This window comes from Erinaceus europaeus, unplaced genomic scaffold (assembly GCF_950295315.1).
Source record: "Erinaceus europaeus unplaced genomic scaffold, mEriEur2.1 scaffold_281, whole genome shotgun sequence".
In the NCBI taxonomy this organism is placed as follows: domain Eukaryota; kingdom Metazoa; phylum Chordata; class Mammalia; order Eulipotyphla; family Erinaceidae; genus Erinaceus; species Erinaceus europaeus.
This window is the reverse complement of record NW_026647672.1, coordinates 42,739-62,354: the sequence shown is the minus strand read 5'-3', so window position 1 is coordinate 62,354 and position 19,616 is coordinate 42,739. Positions and strand designations below refer to the sequence as shown.

The following is a 19,616-nucleotide window of genomic DNA, read 5'->3' as shown; positions in this document are numbered from 1 at the left end:
TAACCTCTGCGGCGATAACGCAAAACAATCTGAATTCTGCTCTCACGGAGCTCACGGGGGACATCAGGTCATTTCCCGCCCCCACTGTCTGACAGTCTGAGCCGCTCGTGACACTCGCCGTTGGTGTCGCCTTCCAGGTTAAGTCTCGTCTCGGGTAATTGCTGTTTGCAGAGCCCCGACCAGCTCGGCCTGTGGTGCTGCCAGGACCAAACCTGGGACCCGAGGCTGGGGGGAGATTCTGCAGTTCTTGGGCATCACCCTGAGGAAGGGGGACCCTGTCCCGCCTGGTCCGTCTGCCCCACTCACTGCTGCAGGTGCGGGCCGGCTGGTCGATGCTTGCCAAGGGACAGAGGGACAGAGAGCGACAGAGGGACAGAGAGGGACAGAGGGACAGAGAGGGACAGAGGGACAGAGAGGGATAGAGGGACAGAGAGCGACAGAGGGACAGAGAGGGACAGAGGGACAGAGAGGGACAGAGGGACAGAGAGGGATAGAGGGACAGAGGGACAGAGAGCGACAGAGGGACAGAGAGGGACAGAGGGACAGAGAGGGACAGAGGGACAGAGAGGGATAGAGGGACAGAGAGGGACAGAGGGACAGAGAGCGACAGAGAGGGACAGAGGGACAGAGAGGGACAGAGGGACAGAGAGGGATAGAGGGACAGAGGGACAGAGAGCGACAGAGGGACAGAGAGGGACAGAGGGACAGAGAGGGACAGAGGGACAGAGAGGGATAGAGGGACAGAGAGGGACAGAGGGACAGAGAGCGACAGAGAGGGACAGAGGGACAGAGAGGGACAGAGGGACAGAGAGGGATAGAGGGACAGAGGGACAGAGAGCGACAGAGGGACAGAGAGGGACAGAGGGACAGAGAGGGACAGAGGGACAGAGGGACAGAGAGGGATAGAGGGACAGAGAGCGACAGAGGAACAGAGAGGGACAGAGGGACAGAGAGCGACAGAGGGACAGAGAGCGACAGAGGGACAGAGAGGGACAGAGGGACAGAGAGCGACAGAGAGGGACAGAGGGACAGAGGGACAGAGAGGGACAGAGGGACAGAGAGCGACAGAGGAACAGAGAGGGACAGAGGGACAGAGAGGGACAGAGGGACAGAGAGGGACAGAGGGACAGAGAGGGATAGAGGGACAGAGAGGGACAGAGGGACAGAGAGGGACAGAGGGACAGAGAGGGATAGAGGGACAGAGAGGGACAGAGGGACAGAGAGGGACAGAGGGACAGAGAGGGACAGAGAGCGACAGAGGGACAGAGAGGGACAGAGGGACAGAGAGGGACAGAGGGACAGAGAGGGATAGAGGGACAGAGAGGGACAGAGGGACAGAGAGCGACAGAGAGGGACAGAGGGACAGAGAGGGACAGAGGGACAGAGAGGGATAGAGGGACAGAGAGCGACAGAGGAACAGAGAGGGACAGAGGGACAGAGAGCGACAGAGGGACAGAGAGGGATAGAGCGACAGAGGGACAGAGAGGGACAGAGGGACAGAGAGGGACAGAGGGACAGAGAGGGACAGAGGGACAGAGAGGGACAGAGGGACAGAGAGGGACAGAGGGACAGAGAGGGACAGAGGGACAGAGAGCGACAGAGAGGGACAGAGGGACAGAGAGGGACAGAGGGACAGAGAGGGATAGAGGGACAGAGAGCGACAGAGGAACAGAGAGGGACAGAGGGACAGAGAGCGACAGAGAGGGACAGAGGGACAGAGAGCGACAGAGGGACAGAGAGGGACAGAGGGACAGAGAGGGACAGAGGGACAGAGAGGGATAGAGGGACAGAGAGGGACAGAGGGACAGAGAGCGACAGAGGAACAGAGAGGGACAGAGGGACAGAGAGGGATAGAGGGACAGAGAGGGACAGAGGGACAAAAAGGGACAGAGAGGGACAGAGGGACAGAGAGGGATAGAGGGACAGAGAGGGACAGAGGGACAAAAAGGGACAGAGAGGGATAGACAGAGAGGGAGAGGGGGGGAAAGGGAGAAAGAGGTGGCTCTGGGGTGTGTGGGGGTCCCCGCGTGGGCACCAGAAGCCGAGCCCCCCTTTCCCTGTCCAACAAGTCCCCTCCCCGGGGGCCCCTCTCCACGGCCCCCAGCCCCCTCCCACAGGTCAGCAAGGCCCCTCCCTGCGTCCCTCAGCCCCCAACCCCCTCCTGGCCCCCAGGTCAGTGAGCCGCCCTCCCCCTGTGGCCCCCTTCCCCGGCCCCCCAGCCCCCTCCCCCAGCAGCAGGCCCGGCCCTGCCCACCTGTATCTGGGCAGGGGGAGGAGCTGGTGGGTGCTGGGCACCGGGCCCAGGTGTGACCCAGGCTTGCTCACTGTGCACAGTCCTCAGAGGGGACTCAAGGGGCCAGGCGGTGGAGCTGTCACCAAGTGCAGGGCCCTGGGTTCAAGCCACTCATTCTGCTGGTGCCGCCCGAGTGGCACTGACGTGGGTCAGTTTCAGGGTGTCCTGAACTGACCCAAACAGAAGGACAAGGTCCATGGCTCTGGGTCCCCTAGGGAAAGCCAGACTCCAGACACTGAAGCCAAACAAAGAGCATTTATTCGAGCAGTGTGCCAGCCCCTTCCAGTGTTACCATCACTGAGGCGCTGCTGGTTCGAGGCTAAGCAGAGTCTTGGAAGGATGCTGCAGCCCTGGGCGGGGGAAGACCTGGGGCGCAGGGTGGGCTCACTCCCCACATGAGCCTAGCGGGGCCCAGTCCAGCTCCTGAGACTGGGGTCTCGGTGCCGAGAGCCTGAGCTGGGCTCAGCCAACGTGGAAACAGCTGAATGGAGACAAGCCGTTCCTGGCTGCACCAGGTGGGTTCTCAGGGGCACGTGGTCTGAGCAGCCCTGACGGCTGTGGAGGCTGCTCTTCTCGGTGACCTATGCGTAGGCTTTCTTATTCTAACCGCTGCCCCCTGGCCGACTCCCGTGGGTGACACCAAGTCGCTCCCTGCTGGGGTATCAGACCCGCCCTGAGCACTCCAGGACTGCCCTCTGGGTCAGCGTGGTCAGAGAGGAACCCTGTCTCTGCACGGTGTGCATTCGCTCCCTGGCCGGGAGGTGGCAGAGGGTTTCAGAGAGGACATAGGCTCTCAACATTGTGGCTCACAGATATTAAAACTGAGCTGGTGGCTGGGTTTATAGTAAAGCTGAGCTGCGGCCATCACTGTGCCTGAGGGCCCGCAGCGGGGAGGCTTCACGAGTGGTGAGGCAGGGCTGCAGGCATCTCTTTCTCCCCTTCTCCTATTTCTTTTCTTTTCTTTTCTTTTCTTTTCTTTTCTTTTCTTTTCGCCTCCAGGGTTATTGCTGGGGCTCGGTGCCTGCACCATGAAGCCACTGCTCCTGGAGGTCATTTTCCCCCTTTTGTTGCCCTTGTTGTTGTAGTCTTGTGGTTATTATTGTTGATGTCGTTCATTGTTGGATAGGACAGAGAGAAATGGAGAGAGAGGAGGGGAAGGCAGAGGGGAGGAGAGAAAGACAGACACCTGCAGACCTGCTTCACCGCCTGTGAAGCGAGTCCCCTGCAGGTGGGGAGCCGGGGGCTCGAACCGGGATCCTTACGCCGGTCCCTGCGCTTGGCACCTCGTGCGCTTAACCCGCTGCGCTACCGCCCGACTCCCCCTCTCAATTTCTATCTGTCCTATAAAAAGTAAATAAAAGGACAAATGGCCACTGGGAGTGGTGGATTCATTCACCAAGTCCCAGCAATAATCCTGGTGGCAGAACCAACCAACAAACCAACCAACCAGCCAAAATAAATAGAGCTCATGTGGACAGAGAAATCCCCCAGAGCCTGTCTGTCGAGGCCTTCGCACGGGACAGAGTCCTCCTCCCCAGGACCTGGAGAAGCCCCAAGCAGGGGCAGGGCTGGCGGCTTTGTCAACCCCACTTGCCCCAGCTGCAGTGGAGGGTCTGACAGAATCTGCCCTTCCCAAGTGTCCTGGGTGGCAGCTCCGAACGCTGACCTTTCCCCACTGTGCTGGGGCTCTAGGTGCCCGTGGGCCAGGACCCTCACTCTTCTGCCCAGAACTGGGACCTTGCCTGGGCCGGCTGTGCCTCGGTGCCTCACTCCACCAGAGAAGAACAAGGCCAGGAAGCAGGCAGGGGGTGGGGGTTCCATTTTTTTTTTTTTTGCCTCCAGGGTTATCGGTGGGGCTTGGTGCCTGCACCATGAATCCACTGCTCCTGGAGGCTGTTTTTCTCCCCCTTCTGTTGCCCTTGTTGTAGCCTTGTTGTGGTTATTATTGTTGTTGTTGTTAATGTCCTTCGTTGTTGGATAGGACAGAGAGAAATGGAGAGAGGAGGGGAAGGCAGAGAGGGGGAGAGAAAGACAGACACCTGCAGACCTGCTTCACCGCCTGTGAAGCGACTCCCCTGCAGGTGGGGAGCCGGGGGCTCGAACCGGGATCCTTACGCTGGTCCTTGCGCTTTGCACCACGTGCGCTTAACCTGCTGCGCTACCGCCCGACCCCCCAGGGGCTCCATTCTTACGCCAAGCTGGGGCGGGGACCCTCCTATTGGATTTGGTGTGGACGCTGCAGCTGCCAGAGTTAGGCTTCCAGGGCCCAACTACCCTACCTCAGGTAAGAAACACCTCAGGCTTTAAGTGGACCGTGTGTGTGTGTGTGTGTGTGTGTGCGCGCGTGCGTGTGGTTGCTCAGTGTCTGTCTGTCTGATCAGTGTGCAGGTCTTGGGCAGAACTGGTCTAAAACACAGGCGGGGCTTCTGCCTGGTTATCAGGAAGACTGTAAGACTCACCAGGAGGAAAGTGAAATTTCATTTCTCATGGGATATCAGAGTCCCAGTAGCTCTGATCAGTCCTTGCCCCCACCCCGCAGGTCAAGGGACAGGCAGGGTGACAGACTCGGTGAAGATTCTGGTACCACTGGCACAGAGCTGTGGGAGCCAGGTCCAGGCAACTCAGGCTGGTTCCTGACTTGGTCTTGTCTCCTGGCCTCTAGCCCTGGGTTGGGGTCCTCTCTTAAAGCCAGCCGACTGGCCCTGCCTCTCTCCTTCATTTGGCGGGCAGCAGGGGAAGCCCCTTCCGGACCAGCTGGGTGGCCTGCAGCCCTGGCAGCTGCTGTTTCCCTGCCCTGCCCACCCATCATATTCTTAACACTTCTCAGGAACCAGGAGCCCGAGGAAAGAGGCCGCCCAAGAACAGCTCAAAGCAAAATCTCCTCTGTGCCCAACCCACCCTGCAGCAGGTGAGCTGCCCTGTGCCAGGTTGGGCCTGCTGCAGACGCCGGCCACAGAGGGTGGGCTCTTCACACAACTCAGAGTCTCTCTGCCAGCCCCGACCGAACATGGAGAGGGAGGGAGGAGCTGTGGCAAGGACGGCAGTGCCGTGGGTGGCCCCTGCTGGCCCACAGGGTAACGGCACCTCCCGGGGTCCGTCCTGCTCCCTGTGGCAGTGTCACTCGTCGGTCACCTCCACGGAGTCCTCTTCCTTCCTGTCCTCTGACGGCTCCTCCGTTGTCTCTGTGCTGCTGTCTGACCGCGAGGACGCCTGCCGCACCCACTCGCCTTGGTTGACGGGCCTCTGCTCCCACGGTCCCGAGAAGGGGTTGCACCAGTTCAGGGAGAAGTCGCCCCCGCAGGCCTCCCTGAACTTGGCACAGTCGATGGTCTGCTGCCGCGGCTGGTGCTTCCGCTGGAGGCGCTCGATGCTCTGGGGAGGACACGGAGGGACGGTCAGCGGGCCGGGCTGTCACCTGCAGGGCGATGTGGAGGGGCCCAGCAAGCAGGGGGCAGACCTGGCTCCCACCTGTCACCCAGGCCCCCACCCCAGGGAGGAGCCCAAGCTCAGTATGGAGGACCAGCAGCCAAGGGTAAGGGTGGGCGATGCCCAGGCCTCTCCAGCTGTGCCCTGGGAAGGGACCCTCACTCAGTGTCCTCTCCCTGCCCCAAGAGGCAGTGAATGGAGCAGGATGGGCATCAGGGCAGAAACGACACAGGCAGGCAGAGGGTGTCCATGCAGCTTGCGGGGACAGGGCGTGGGGAGGCGAGGGCAGGCCCGGCACGCAGCACGCTGAACACAGCCGAGGCCTTGCCCATGCTCCCACTCAGCTGCCTCTGGGAGTTGGCGAGACTCAGCAGCCAGGTGACAGAAAGGGGTGTTGGGCAGGGGGAGCCCAGTAAGGGCAAAGGTCCAGCCCGGTCAGTCCTCCCCAGCACCCCCTTCTCCGTCGCTTCTGGAAGCCAAGGGGATTTTTAAAACAAAGTCCTAGCTATTTACCCAACAGCCCTGCTCAGGTCTGGCTGATCATGGTACTGGGGACTGCACCCGGGACTTGAGAGCCTCAGGCATAAAAGCCTTTTATTTTATTTTATTTTTTTACTGCCTCCAGGGTCACTGCTGGGGCTTGATGCTGGCACGACGAATCCACCACTCCTGGCGGCCACGTTTCCTTCTTTCTTTCGGCTTTTTATTAGATAAGATAGAGTCCGCTAGCAGTGGTGAAAGTGCACTTGCAAGAAGCCATGGCAAAGCAAAAGAAGAGTCCGTCACTTCTATGAAAGGCCAGAACATGACTCGGCTCAGGCCTAGCGCAGTGCTGGTGCCCACACCTGGGCGCCTTGGACTTGCAAGTCTGGTGCTCAAGTGCTGAGCACTCCTTCTGACCATTTATATTTATTTATTTTTATTTTATTTTCCCTTTTGTTGTCCTTTTTTATTGTTGTAGTTATTGTTGTTGTTGCTGTCATTCTTGTTGGATAGGACAGAGAGAAATGGAGAGAGGAGGGGAAGACAGAGAGAGGGAGAGAAAGATAAGACACCTGCAGACCTGCTTCACCACCTGTGAAGCGACTCCCCTGTAGGTGTGGAGCCGGGGGCTCGAACCAGGATCCTTAAGACAGTCCTTGTCCTTTGTGCCATGTGCGCTTAACCCACTGCACCACTGCCCGGCTCCCCCTTCTGACCATTTAACCAGGTTGTTGTCAGTCTGAAGCTACTTAAAAACATTAAAAGTGGCGTTACAAATACATACAGCACCATTCTGGGGAGACTTCCAGAAGCGGAGCTATGAGCAGCAGCAGATCTGTTTCCCTCCTCTCCTCTCCTCTCCTCTCCTCTCCTCTCCTCTCCTCTCCCGGATCAACTAGGAACACCAAAGGAGACCACCCGGGACCGAAACAAGACAGGACTAGAATGACCACAGGAACCCAGTAAATCACTGGTGAGTACAAACACACGTGACTGATGACAGAGAGGAGCCTAAGGAGAGACTAAGTGACTGCTAACAGTTCAGCAGTTCATCAGTGGAGACACCACCTCCAGTCTGCTCCACCAACAAGGGGACAGCTGAAGGGAGGAGAGGACTCCCCAGAGACTCACCAAGTGCAACTCTGAGTCTCCATTGCTACTGCCCTCAGAATCTGGAGCAGCGGCAGGGAGGGACACCAGGGGACAGAGATCTAACTAGGAAACTCAGGAGAAGACCTATACTTCAGTGGCATAGCTGAGGGGCTGTGAAAGTCTCTTTGCATAACCACTGGATTATTTCTGCCACACTCTGCTTTATCTCTTGGTCAGGAGTCAGTGATTAAGCTAAGAAGCCTATTGATAGTTTAGAAGCCCTCAGGCTACCATAGCCTACAGGGAAGAAAAAAAAAAAAAAAGGCTTTTAAACCACTGAGCTCCAACTCAGGGATTAAAATAATAGTGAAACAACTGTTAACTTCCACCACTGTGAACCCTTTAATTAACTTACTTAGACACAAGTCAATCCAGGCAATAGTGATCAGTAATTTGAAAAGTACTGAGAGAGGCAACTCATAACATAATATATAAAATGGTTAAAACAACAAGAAGAAATATTGGAGAAATGAACCAGGACAAGAGCTCAGCTAAAAGTTTCCCAGAGGGTGAAGCACAAAATAACGAGTTCAACAGCCAAACACTAGCTAAGGAAATAATCACAGGAGTGAGTAAAGAATTTGAAAAAATTGTAATCAGAAATACAGGAACAACAAATGAGACTATGGAAGAAAATACTAATAATCTCATGGTTATTAGAGAGCTGAAAGCTGAAATCACTGAGCTAAGAAGGCAACTAGCTGAACAAGCTAAAACAGTATCAGAGCAGGGCAACAAAATAGATGAACTCCAGAAAACAGTAGAGGGCAGAGAGAATAGAATCTATGAGGCTGAAGACAGAATTAGCAAGATTGAGGATGAATTAGAGACAACTAAAAAAGAAGTAAGAGATCTCAAAAAGAGACTAAGAGATGCTAAAAACAACAACAGAGTCCTATGGGATGACTTCAAAAGAAACAATATACACATTATTGGCATACCAGAGGAAGAAAGAGAAGGAGAGGAAGAAAGCATTCTCCAGGCCATAATAGCTGAAAACTTCTCTAGCCTAGACAACATCAAAGACATAAAGATTCAAGAAGCGCAGAGGGTCCCAAACAAAATTAACCCAGACCTAAAGACACCAAGACATATCATACTTAGAATGGAAAGGAATAAGGATAAAGAAAGGATCCTCAAGGCTGCAAGAGAAAAACAAAGAGTCACCTACAAAGGAAAACCCATAAGATTAGCAGCAGACTTCTCCACACAAACACTACAGGCCAGGGAGTCGAGCTGTAGCACGGCAGGTTAAGCACAGGTGGCACAAAGCACAAGGACTGGCATAAGGATCCCAGTTCGAACCCCGGCTCCCCACCAGCAGGGGATTCGCTTCACAGGCGGTGAAGCAGGTCTGCAGGTGTCTATCTTTCTCTCCTCCTCTCTGTCTTCCCCTCCTCTCTCCATTTTCTCTCTGTCCTATCCAACAACGACAACAACAATAATAACTACAACAATAAAACAACAAGGGCAACAAAAGGGAATAAATAAATAAATAAAATAAATATTAAAAAAAACAAAAACACTACAGGCCAGAAGAGAATGGCAAGATATCTATTGAGTGCTCAACAAGAAAGGCTTTCAACCAAGAATACTATATCCTGCTAGACTGTCATTCAGACTAGATGGAGGCATAAAAATCCTTCTCAGACAAGCAACAGTTGAAGGAATCAACTATCACCAAGCCTGCCCTGAAAGATGTTCTAAAAGGTCTCCTATAAACAATCAGACCACCATAAATAGGACATATATCAGAACACTCTTAAAACTCTACAAGAATGGCATTAAAATATCTTCAATCTTTGATATCAATAAATGTCAGTGGCCTGAATTCACCTATTAAAAGACACAGAGTAGGAAGATGGATCAGAAAACACAACCCAACAATATGCTGTCTACAGGAAACCCACCTAACTCAACAAGACAAACACAGACTTAAAGTGAAAGGATGGAAAACTATCATACAAGCCAGTGGCCCACAAAAAAGGGCAGGGACAGCTATTCTCATATCTGACACGACAGACTTTAAAATAGATAAGATTAAAAAAGATAGGAATGGACACTACTTAATGCTCAGAGGATCAGTCAATCAAGAGGACTTAACAATTATTAACATCTATGCACCCAATGAGAAGCCATCTAAATACATCAAACTTTTACTGAAAGAGCTACAGCAATATATTAACAGCAACACAGTCATAGTAGGGGACTTCAGCACCCCACTCTCTCAACTTGACAGATCATCCAGGCAGAAAATCAATAAAGACATAAGGGAGCTAAATGAAGAGATAGATAAACTAGAACTATTGGACATTTTCAGAGTCATTCATCCCAAGAAACTGGAATACACAGTTTACTCACATCCACATGGGTCATTCTCAAGGATAGACCATAAGTTAGGCCACAAAGACAGCATCAGAAAATTCAAGAGCATTGAAATCATCCCAAGCATCTTCTCAGACCACAGTGGAATTAAACTAACACTTAACAATCAACAAAAGATTAGTAACAGTCCCAAAATGTGGAAGCTCAACAGTACACTTCTTAACAACTTCTGGGTCAAAGAGGAAACCACGGAAGAAATCAAAATGTTTCGAGACTTCAATGAAAATGAAGACACAAGCTATCAAAATATTTGGGACACAGCTAAGGCAGTACTGAGAGGGAAGTTCATAGCTATACAAGCACACATTAGGAAACAAGAAAAAGCACAAATAAACAGCCTGATTGCACATCTTAAAGACCTAGAAGAAGAAGAACAAAGGAATCCTAAAGCAACCAGAAGGACAGAAATCACTAAAGTTAGGGCAGAAATAAATAACATTGAGAATAGGAAAACCATACAAAAGATCAATGAAAGTAAATGTTGGTTCTTCAAAAGAGTGTACAAAATCGACAAACCTTTAGCCAGACTCACAAAACAAAAAAGGGAGAAGACCCAAATAAATCGGATAGTAAATGAAAGAGGAGATATCACAACAGACACTGCAGAAATTCAACATATCATGCAAGGCTTCTATGAATAACTATATGCCACCAAGCTAAAGAACCTGGAAGAAATGGACGATTTCCTAGATACCTACCAACTTCCAAAACTAAGTAAAGAGGAAGTGGATAACATGAACAGGCCCATCACAGCTAATGAAATTGAAACAGTTATCAAAAATCTCCCCAAAAATAAAAGTCCTGGACCAGATGGTTTTACAAATGAATTCTACAAAACCTTCAAAGAAGAACTAATACCTCTACTTTTAAAAGTCTTCCAGAAGATTGAAGACACTGGAATACTCCCTGCCAGCTTCTATGAAGATAACATCACCCTGATACCAAAAGCAGACAGGGACACAACCAAAAAAGAAAACTACAGACCAATATCTCTAATGAACATAGATGCGAAAATATTGAACAAAATTCTAGCCAACCGGATACAGCAGCATATCAAAAAGGTTGTTCATCATGACCAAGTGGGGTTTATCCCAGGCATGAAGGTTGGTTTAATATATGTAAATCAATCAGTGTGATCCACCACATCAACAAAAGCAAGACCAAAAACCACATGGCCATATCAACAGATGCAGAGAAAGCCTTTGACAAAATCCAACATCCCTTTATGATCCAAACACTACAAAAAATGGGAATAGATGGAAAATTCCTGAAGATAGTGGAGTCTATATATAGCAAACCTACAGCCAATATCATATTCAGTGGTGAAAAACTGGAAGCATTTCCACTCAGATCAGGTACTAGACAGGGCTGCCCACTATCACCATTACTATTCAACATAATGTTGGAAGCTCTTGCCATAGCAATCAGGCAGGAGCACGGAATTCAAGGGATACAGATTGGAAGAGAAGAAGTCAAACTCTCCCTATTTGCAGATGACATGATAGTATATATACATGGAAAGACCTAAGGAATCCAGCAAGAAGCTTTCGGAAATCATCAGGCAATACAGTAAGGTATCAGGCTATAAATTTAACATTCAAAATCAGTGGCATTCCTCTATGCAAATACTAAGTTAGAAGAAATTGAAATCCAGAAGTCAATTCCTTTTACTATAGCAACAAAAACCATAAAATATCTAGGAGTAAACCTAACCTGTCGGGCTGAGCTTCACTGACGGGAGATAGACGACCAGGGACTCACGGTTGAGCTGTACGCAGTATCTCTTTATTCATGCAGGACGCAGCACAATCTATACCAAGCTAGACTAAACTAACAACTAACTAAAACGAACAATGTTGTCTTTATATATACTTCCCAAGTAGGGTGTGAACAGGATGTGATGCAGAGAGGGTGGAGAGAAAAGTGACTGGTGAAAATCAGGGTGTGACAAGGAGAGGATCAGGGTGTGACAAGGAGAGGGGGTGGAGCAGGTGAGAATTCTACCACTAAACCACCAATGCCCTGGAGGGAAGGTGGTGCTTTATGTAAATGTAAAAGTGATTTATGTAAATAGACGGCAGTGGTTATGTAAATAGAATACAGTGGTTATGTAAATAGAATGCAGTGTTAAGCAGGGGGGATTTAAACCAAATGAAACAGAAGGGGTTTTTAAAAGCAGAATTAGAAGATACCAACACTAACCAAACAAGTGAAAGACTTGTATACTGAAAATTATGTGTCACTACTCAAAGAAATTGAAAAAGACACAAAGAAGTGGAAAGATATTCCATGTTCATGGGTTGGAAGAATTAACATCATCAAAACAAATATACTACCTAGAGCAATCTACAAATTTAATGCTATCCCCATCAAGATCTCAAGCACATTTTTTAGGAGAATAGAACAAATGCTACAAATGTTTATCTGGAACCAGAAAAGACCTAGAATTGTCAAAACAACCTTGAGAAAAAAGAACAGAACCGAAGGCATCACACTCCCAGATTTCAAACTGTATTATAGGGCCATTGTCATCAAAACTGCTTGGTACTGGAACATGAATAGACACACTGACCAGTGGAATAGAATTGAGAGCCCAGAAGTGAGCCCCCACACCTATGGACATCTAATCTTTGACAAAGGGGCCCAGACTATTAAAAGAGGAAAGCAGAGTCTCTTCAACAAATGGTGTTGGAAACAATGGGTTGAAACATGCAGAAGAATGAAACGGAACCCCTGTATTTCACCAAATACAAAAGTAAATTCCAAGTGGATCAAGGACTTGGATGTTAGACCACAAACTATCAGATACTTAGAGGAAAATATTGGCAGAACTCTTTTCCGCATGAAATTTAAAGATATGTTCAATGAAACAAATCCAATTACAAAGAAGACTAAGGCAAGCATAAACCTATGGGACTACATCAAATTAAAAAGCTTCTGCACAGCAAAAGAAACCACTACCCAAACCAAGAGACCCCTCACAGAATGGGAGAAGATCTTTACATGCCATACATCAGATAAGAGTTTAATAACCAACATATATAAAGAGCTTGCCAAACTCAACAACAAGACAACAAATAACCCCATCCAAAAATGGGGGGAGGACATGGACAGAATATTCACCACAGAAGAGATCCAAAAGGCCGAGAAACACATGAAAAAAATGTTCCAAGTCTCTGATAGTCAGAGAAATGCAAATAAAGACAAGAATGAGATACCACTTCACTTCCTGTGAGAATGTCAGACATCAGAAAAGGGAACAGCAGCAAATGCTGGAGAGGGTGTGGGGTCAAAGGAACCCTCCTACACTGCGGGTGGGAATGTCAACTGGTCCAACCTCTGTGGAGAACAGTCTGGAGGCTAGAAATGGACCTACCCTATGACCCTGCAATTCCTCTCCTGGGGATATATCCTAAGGAACCCAACACATCCATCCAAAAAGATCTGTGTACACAAATGTTCATAGCAGCACAATGTGTAATAGCCAAAACCTGGAAGCAACCCAGGTGTCCCAACAACAGATGAGTGGCTGAGCAAGTTGTGGTCTAGATACACAATGGAATACTACTCAGCTGTAAAAAATGGTGACTTCACCGTTTTCAGCTGATCTTGGATGGACCTTGAAAAATTCATGTTGAGTGAAATAAGTCAGAAACAGAAGGATGAATATGGGATGATCTCACTCTAAGGCAGAAGTTGAAAAACAAGATCAGTAAAGAAAACACAAGTAGAACCTGAAATGGAATTGGCGTATCTCAACAAAGTAAAAGACTCTGGGAGAATACAGGTCCATGAAGGATGACAGAGGACCTAGTGGGGGTTAGATTGTTATATGGGAAACTGGGGAATTATGCATGTACAAACTATTGTATTTACTGTTGAATGTAAAACATTAATTCCCCAATAAAGAAATAATAATTAAAAAAACACATACAGCACAATTCTGAACTGGCTTTTTTTTTTTTTTTTTTTGGACAGGACAGAGAGAAATGGAGAGAGGAGGGGAAGACAGAAAGGGGGAGAGAAAGACAGACACCTGCAGACCTGCTTCACTGCCTGTGAAGTGACCTCCTTGCAGGTGGGGAGCCAAGGGCTCGAATGGGGTTCCCTATGCCGGTCCTTGTGCTTTGCGCATGTGCGCTTAACCCGCCATGCTACCACCCGACTCCCTCTGAACTGGATTCTAAGGATAAAACTGATGGCTATCAAGGCATCCATGATAGCTACATAAACCCCTATACAGAGCAGATCACTGCGCAACATTTAAAGTGATGGGCCAGGTGGTGGCACACCTGGTTGAGTGCGCACATCACAGTGTGCGAGGACCCGGGTTCAAACCTCCACTCCCCAACTGCAGGGGGAAGTTCATCAGTGGTGAAGCAGGGCTGTAGCTGTCTCTATCTCCCCCATCCCTCTCAATTTCTGGCTCTATCCAATAAATAATAAAACTATTTTTTAAAGATTTTATTTATTTATGAGAAAGATAGGAGAGAGGGAACCAGACATCAGTCTGGCACATGTGCTGCCAGGGATCGAACTTGAGAGTCCAAAGCTTTACCACTGCACCACCTCCCGGACCACATAAAACTTTTTTTTTTTTTGCCTCCAGGGTTATTGCTAGGACTCGGTGCCGGCACTGCGAATCCACTGCTCCCGGAAGTTATTTTTCTCCCCCATTTTTGTTGCCCTTGTTATTATTGTTATTAATGTCATTGTTGGATAGGACAGAGAGAAATGGAGAGAGGAAGGGAAGACAGAGACGGGGAGAGAAAGACAGACACCTGCAGACCTGCTTCACCGCTTGTGAAGCGACTCCCCTGCAGGTGGGGAGCCAGAGGCTCGAACCAGGATCCTTACGCCGGTCCTTGTGCTTCGTGCCATGTGTGCTTAACCCACTGCACTACAGCCCGACTCCCAAAACTGTTTTTTAAAAAATGGTCTGCATGAAGTTTTCCCCACACTGGACAGTTCTAGCCTCTTAAGTCTGTGGTCTGAATGGAAGAAAGCATGACCATGAGTGACATCGCATGGGACTGCTGGCATCTTTGGCCTTGGAATTTCACTGACTGATTTTACTTTTGTAGCCCTCACACGCTCCAGACCTTCCATAAGCAGACGGTCCTTTTACAACCCAGCTGACAGTTCTCAGCAGTCTCTCGGGGGTCAGGAGGACAGCAGCCAAGGACCGGTCTTTCACCGGGGCCCCTAACCCCAGAGCACAGTCAGGTGACCTGCCTTTCCAAGGTGGTACCTGCAACACCTTTTCTTAAAAGAAAAAAATATATATGAATAAGTAAAGTTTCTACATGTATATTTTTAACTTTATTTACTGTATAAGACAGAGAGAAATTGAGAGGGAGACCGTGAAGGAGACAGACACTTGCAGTCCTGCTTCACTGCTTGTCAAGTTTTCCTCTGGCAGGTGGGGACCAGGGGCTTGAACCTGGGTCCTTGTGCGCGGTAACACAGGCACTTAACCAGGGGCACCACCACTTGGCCCACCTTTTTTTCTTTTAATTTCTTTTAGTTATCAGATAGGATAGAGAGAACTTGAGAGAGGATGGGGAGATAGAGAAGGAGAGAAAAATAACACTGCTTCACCACTTGTGGGGAGCGGGAGTCAAAGCCGGGTCCTTATTCTTGGTAATATGTGTTCTTAACTGGCTTTGCCACCAGCCGACCACCTCCATTTTCTTAAAATATTTTTATTATCTTTTTTTTTCTTTCTTCTCCAGGGTTACTGTTGGGGGTTGGTGCTGGCACTATGAATCCACAGCTCCTGGAGGCCATTTTCCCCCTTTCTTTTCTTTTTCCTTTCTTTCTATTTTATTTGAGAGGACAGAGAGAAATTGGGAGGGTGGGAGAGATAGAAACAGAATGAGAGACACTTGCAGACCTGCTCTGTCACTTATGAAGCATCCCCCCTGCCCGGGGCTAGAACCTGGGTCCTTGTGCATGGTAATGTGTGCACTCAACTGACTATGCCACTGCCCAGCTGCCCTATTTATTCTATCTTTTTTATTTTTCATATTTATTTTACCTTTTGTTGCTCTTTTTTTATCGTTGTTGTTATTGATGTCATTGTTGTTGGATAGGACAGAGAGAAATGGAGAGAGGAGGGGCAGACAGAGAGGGGGAGAGAAAGACAGACACCTGCAGACCTGCTTCACCGCCTGTGAAGGGACCTGCCTGCAGGTGGGGAGCCGGGGGCTCGAACCGGGATCCTTACACCAGTCCCTGCGCTTGGCGCCGCTTAACCCGCTGCGCTACCCCGGACTCCCCTATTTAGTTTATCTTAATGAGAGAGACGCAGAGACAGATCAGAGCCCCGCTCAGCTCTGGCTTGTGGTGTTGCTGGAATTGAATCTGGGGCCTCAACCTCAGGCAGGAGAGTCTCTTGTACAACCGCCATGTCTCGCCCATGGTTGCAGGGAGTGGCCGAGGGGCCAGGCTGGCCATGGCCACATTGGACGGGGTTCACCAAACCTGCGACTGTCCTTGCAACTCCCCTCAGTGGAGGCGGCTGTGAGGATCGACTGAATGGAGGGAGAGCCGCTCTGCGTGGCCATGGCAGGTGTTTTTTTTGTTTTTTTTTTTCTGGCCCCCATGGGAGGACACAATTTTGACTTTTGTGTGTATTTTCTGTCAGATTTACTTGTGAACAGTGGAGAAAGAGTAACTGAAGGAGAGACAGAGGGGATGACACTTGGGACTTGATGCTTCCAGGCCAGCGCTCTAGCCACTGCACCACCTCTCAGGCTGTATGTAGGTTCTCTGTGAGTATAAATACAAGGGTCCTGGAGGGAAAGTTGCAGAAGCAGCAGCGGTGGGGGCCAGGCGGTAGCGCAGTGGGTTAAGCGCATGTGGCCCGAAGTGCAAGGACTGGCGTAGGGATCCCGGTTCGAGCCCCCAGCTTCCCAATTGCCAAGGGGGTCGCTTCACAAGCGGTGAAGCAGGTCTGCGGGTGTCTTATCGCTCTCTCTCCCTGTCTTCCCCTCCTCTCTCCATCTCTCTCTGTCCTATCTAGCAATTACAACAATAACAAGGGCAACAAAAATGGAAACAATGGCCTCCGGGAGCAGTGGATTCCTAGTGCAGGTACTGAGCCCCAGCGACAACCTTAAATTTCTTAAATTTTCTTTTTTATTGCCTCCAGGGCTATCACTGGGCCTCGGTGCTTGCACAACGGACCCACCACTCACGACAGACATTTTTTTCTTTTATTTGATAGGACAGAGAAATTGAGAGGGGCGGGGGTGATAGAGAGGGAGAAAGACAGATATCTGCAGAACTGCTTCACCATCGTGAAGCCTTCCCTTCGCAGGTGGGAGTTAGGGCTCGAACCTGAGTCTTTGTGTGTGGCAACCCATGTGCGCCGTCTGCCCAGCCCCCGGCTGGCTCTTCCTTCAAGTCGTCAGGCCACAGATGCGGCAGCCACGTGGTGTGCTGAGTGAGCCCCGGCCTTCCCGTCTTCCCGTCACTCTCTTCACCTTTCCTGGCCTCCTCCATCTTTCCTGTCGCAGCTCTGCACACACACATTCAAGTCTGCCGCGTCTCGGGGAGTGACACTGCTCTACAGTGTGCGAGTCCTTCTCTCCTTAGTGCTGCTGCTGGCCACACGCCGATCTCACTCGCCACAGGTAGCTGTGACTCGCGGGGTTTGCAAAGCGCAGCTCAGAGTCAGATCTTACTGACACCACAGCACCAGGTTTCAGAGCACAGAGTCAGTATCCATTATTCCATTTGACTCGCATTAGCCCCATCTTTGGTTGGCGGTGATGCTTAAGGGACTTTAAAAAACATTTCCTTTTGTTGCCCTTGTTGTTTTATTGTTGTTGTTATTGATGTTGTTGTTGTTGGATAGGACAGAGAGAAATGGAGAGAGGAGGGAAGACAGAGAGGGGGAAAGACAGACACCTGCAGACCTGCTTCACCACCTGTGAAGCGACTCCCCTGCAGGTGGGGAGCCAGGGACTCGAACCGGGATCCTTAGGCCAGTCCTTGCGCTTTGTGCCACCTGCGCTTAACCCGCTGCGCTACCGCCTGACTCCCTATTTACTTACTTTTAATGAGATAGAATCAAGAGAGAAAGATAGAGATGACCAGAACCCTGCTCAGCTTTGGCTTATGGTAGTGCAGGGGATTGAACCTGGGACCTCAGTGCCTCAGGCATTAAAGTCTCTTGCAGAACCGTGTTGCTGTCTCCTCAGCCCATGTTTTGCATTTTTTAAAAAAATATATTTGATTTATTAATGAAAGGAAAGAACCAGACATCACTCTGGTACATGTGCTGCCGGGGATTGAATTCAGGACCTCATGCTTGAGATTCCAATGCTTTATCCACTGTGCCACCTCTCAAACCACTGTATTCTTTTTTTTTTTTTTTTAAATATTTATTTTACCTTTTGTTGCCCTTGTTGTCTTTCTATTGTTGTTGTTATTGATGTCATCGTTGTCAGATAGGACAGAGAGAAATGGAGAGAGCAAGGGAAGACAGAGGGGGAGAGAAAGACAGACACCTGCAGACCTGTTTCACTGCCTGTGAAGTGACTCCTCTGCAGGTGAGGAACTGGGATCCTTAGACCGGGATCCATAGGCTGGTCCTTGAGCTTTGCGCTGTGTGTGCTTATCCCACTGCGCTACCGCTCAACTCTCCCATGTTTTATATTCTTCAATACGTTGAAGTACATGAAGCCTCAGATTTTTCTTTTTTTTTTTTTAGATTTTTAAAAATATTAATTTCCTTTTGTTGCCTTATTGTTGTTGGATAGGATGGAGAGAAATGGAGAGAGGAGGGGAAGACAGAGAGGGGGAGAGAAAGACAGACACCTGCAGACCTGCTTCACTGCCTGTGAAGCGACTCCCCTGCTGGTGGAGAGCTGGGGGCTCGAACCTGGATCCTTATGCCTGTCCTTGCACTTCGCACCACGTGCGCTTAACCCACCACACTACTACCCGACTCCCTAAATATTTATTTTCTAATGAGAAAGAGAGGGAGAGGAGAGAGAGCAGGAGAACTAGACATCACTCTGGCATATGTAATGCCAGGGGTGGAACTCAGGACCTCATGCTTGAGAGTCCAACCTTATGCACTGTGCCACCTCCAGGTCCCCAACGTCTGCCCCCAGGGCGACTAGACAAGGTGGATTCTGAGCCCCAAAGGACAGAGCAGGAAGCAGCATGAACAGCAGGCAGGAGCCCTGCTGCCAGGAGAGGAGAGGAAGCTCACTCACCGTCATGCTCTTCAGACGCCTGGGGGAGGGGAGAGACTCTCCAACAGCAACCAAGGCACGGACGTGAGTTAGCAGCCAGTCAAATAAAACACGGAGCGGCGTAGGCTACGGCGTGAGCCATCTTCGATGCGTTTGCTCATCAGTGAGAGAACCAGAGCACGCAGGGTGCTGGGGATTACACCTGTCACTTCCTGCTTGACAGCGCAACACTTTCTATCTGTGAAGGCACCTCCCAGGCCTCACCTCTGGCTTATGGTGGTGTGGGGATGGAACCTGGGGATGAGGTTTTCAGTCTGAGACAGGAGACTTGCCGACAGTTTGTCTGTTTCACTGTGAATTACTTGGGGGGGGAGGTATTAAGACACTAGGAGAAACTGTGGGTACTGAAGTCAGAGGCCAGGACTGTGCCGTGCCTGCTCTGACTCTACCCCCTGGGCAACACTGTCATTTGGGAGCCCTGCTTCACTCCTCCCTTCCCTTTCTGATGGCTCTTAAGGTCCTCTTGGTTCAGACTTGAGTCAGGAAGACCACCAGGCCGACTGCTTGTTTGGGCACCCTTCAAGCAGCTTCCTTTGCTGTGTTCAGCATCGGTCTGCTGGGGGCTGTGGGTTATGGGGTGAGGGGGGCTCGTAGCCAGCGCCCCA

The 19,616-nt window shown here is 50.0% G+C and overlaps 1 protein-coding gene across 1 annotated transcript in view; it reads right to left on the bottom strand.

Annotated features, from left to right (window-relative positions):
* Window positions 1-2,534: 2,534 nt before the first annotated feature.
* The window catches only part of ZDHHC3 (zinc finger DHHC-type palmitoyltransferase 3), a 48,922-nt gene continuing 31,840 nt past the window's right edge, over window positions 2,535-19,616 (bottom strand). The window contains exon 6 of the mRNA XM_060184227.1: window positions 2,535-5,665. Within this exon, the coding sequence (XP_060040210.1) occupies window positions 5,411-5,665 (255 nt within the window). The 3' untranslated portion in view covers window positions 2,535-5,410. The remainder of the gene's footprint in view (window positions 5,666-19,616) is intronic.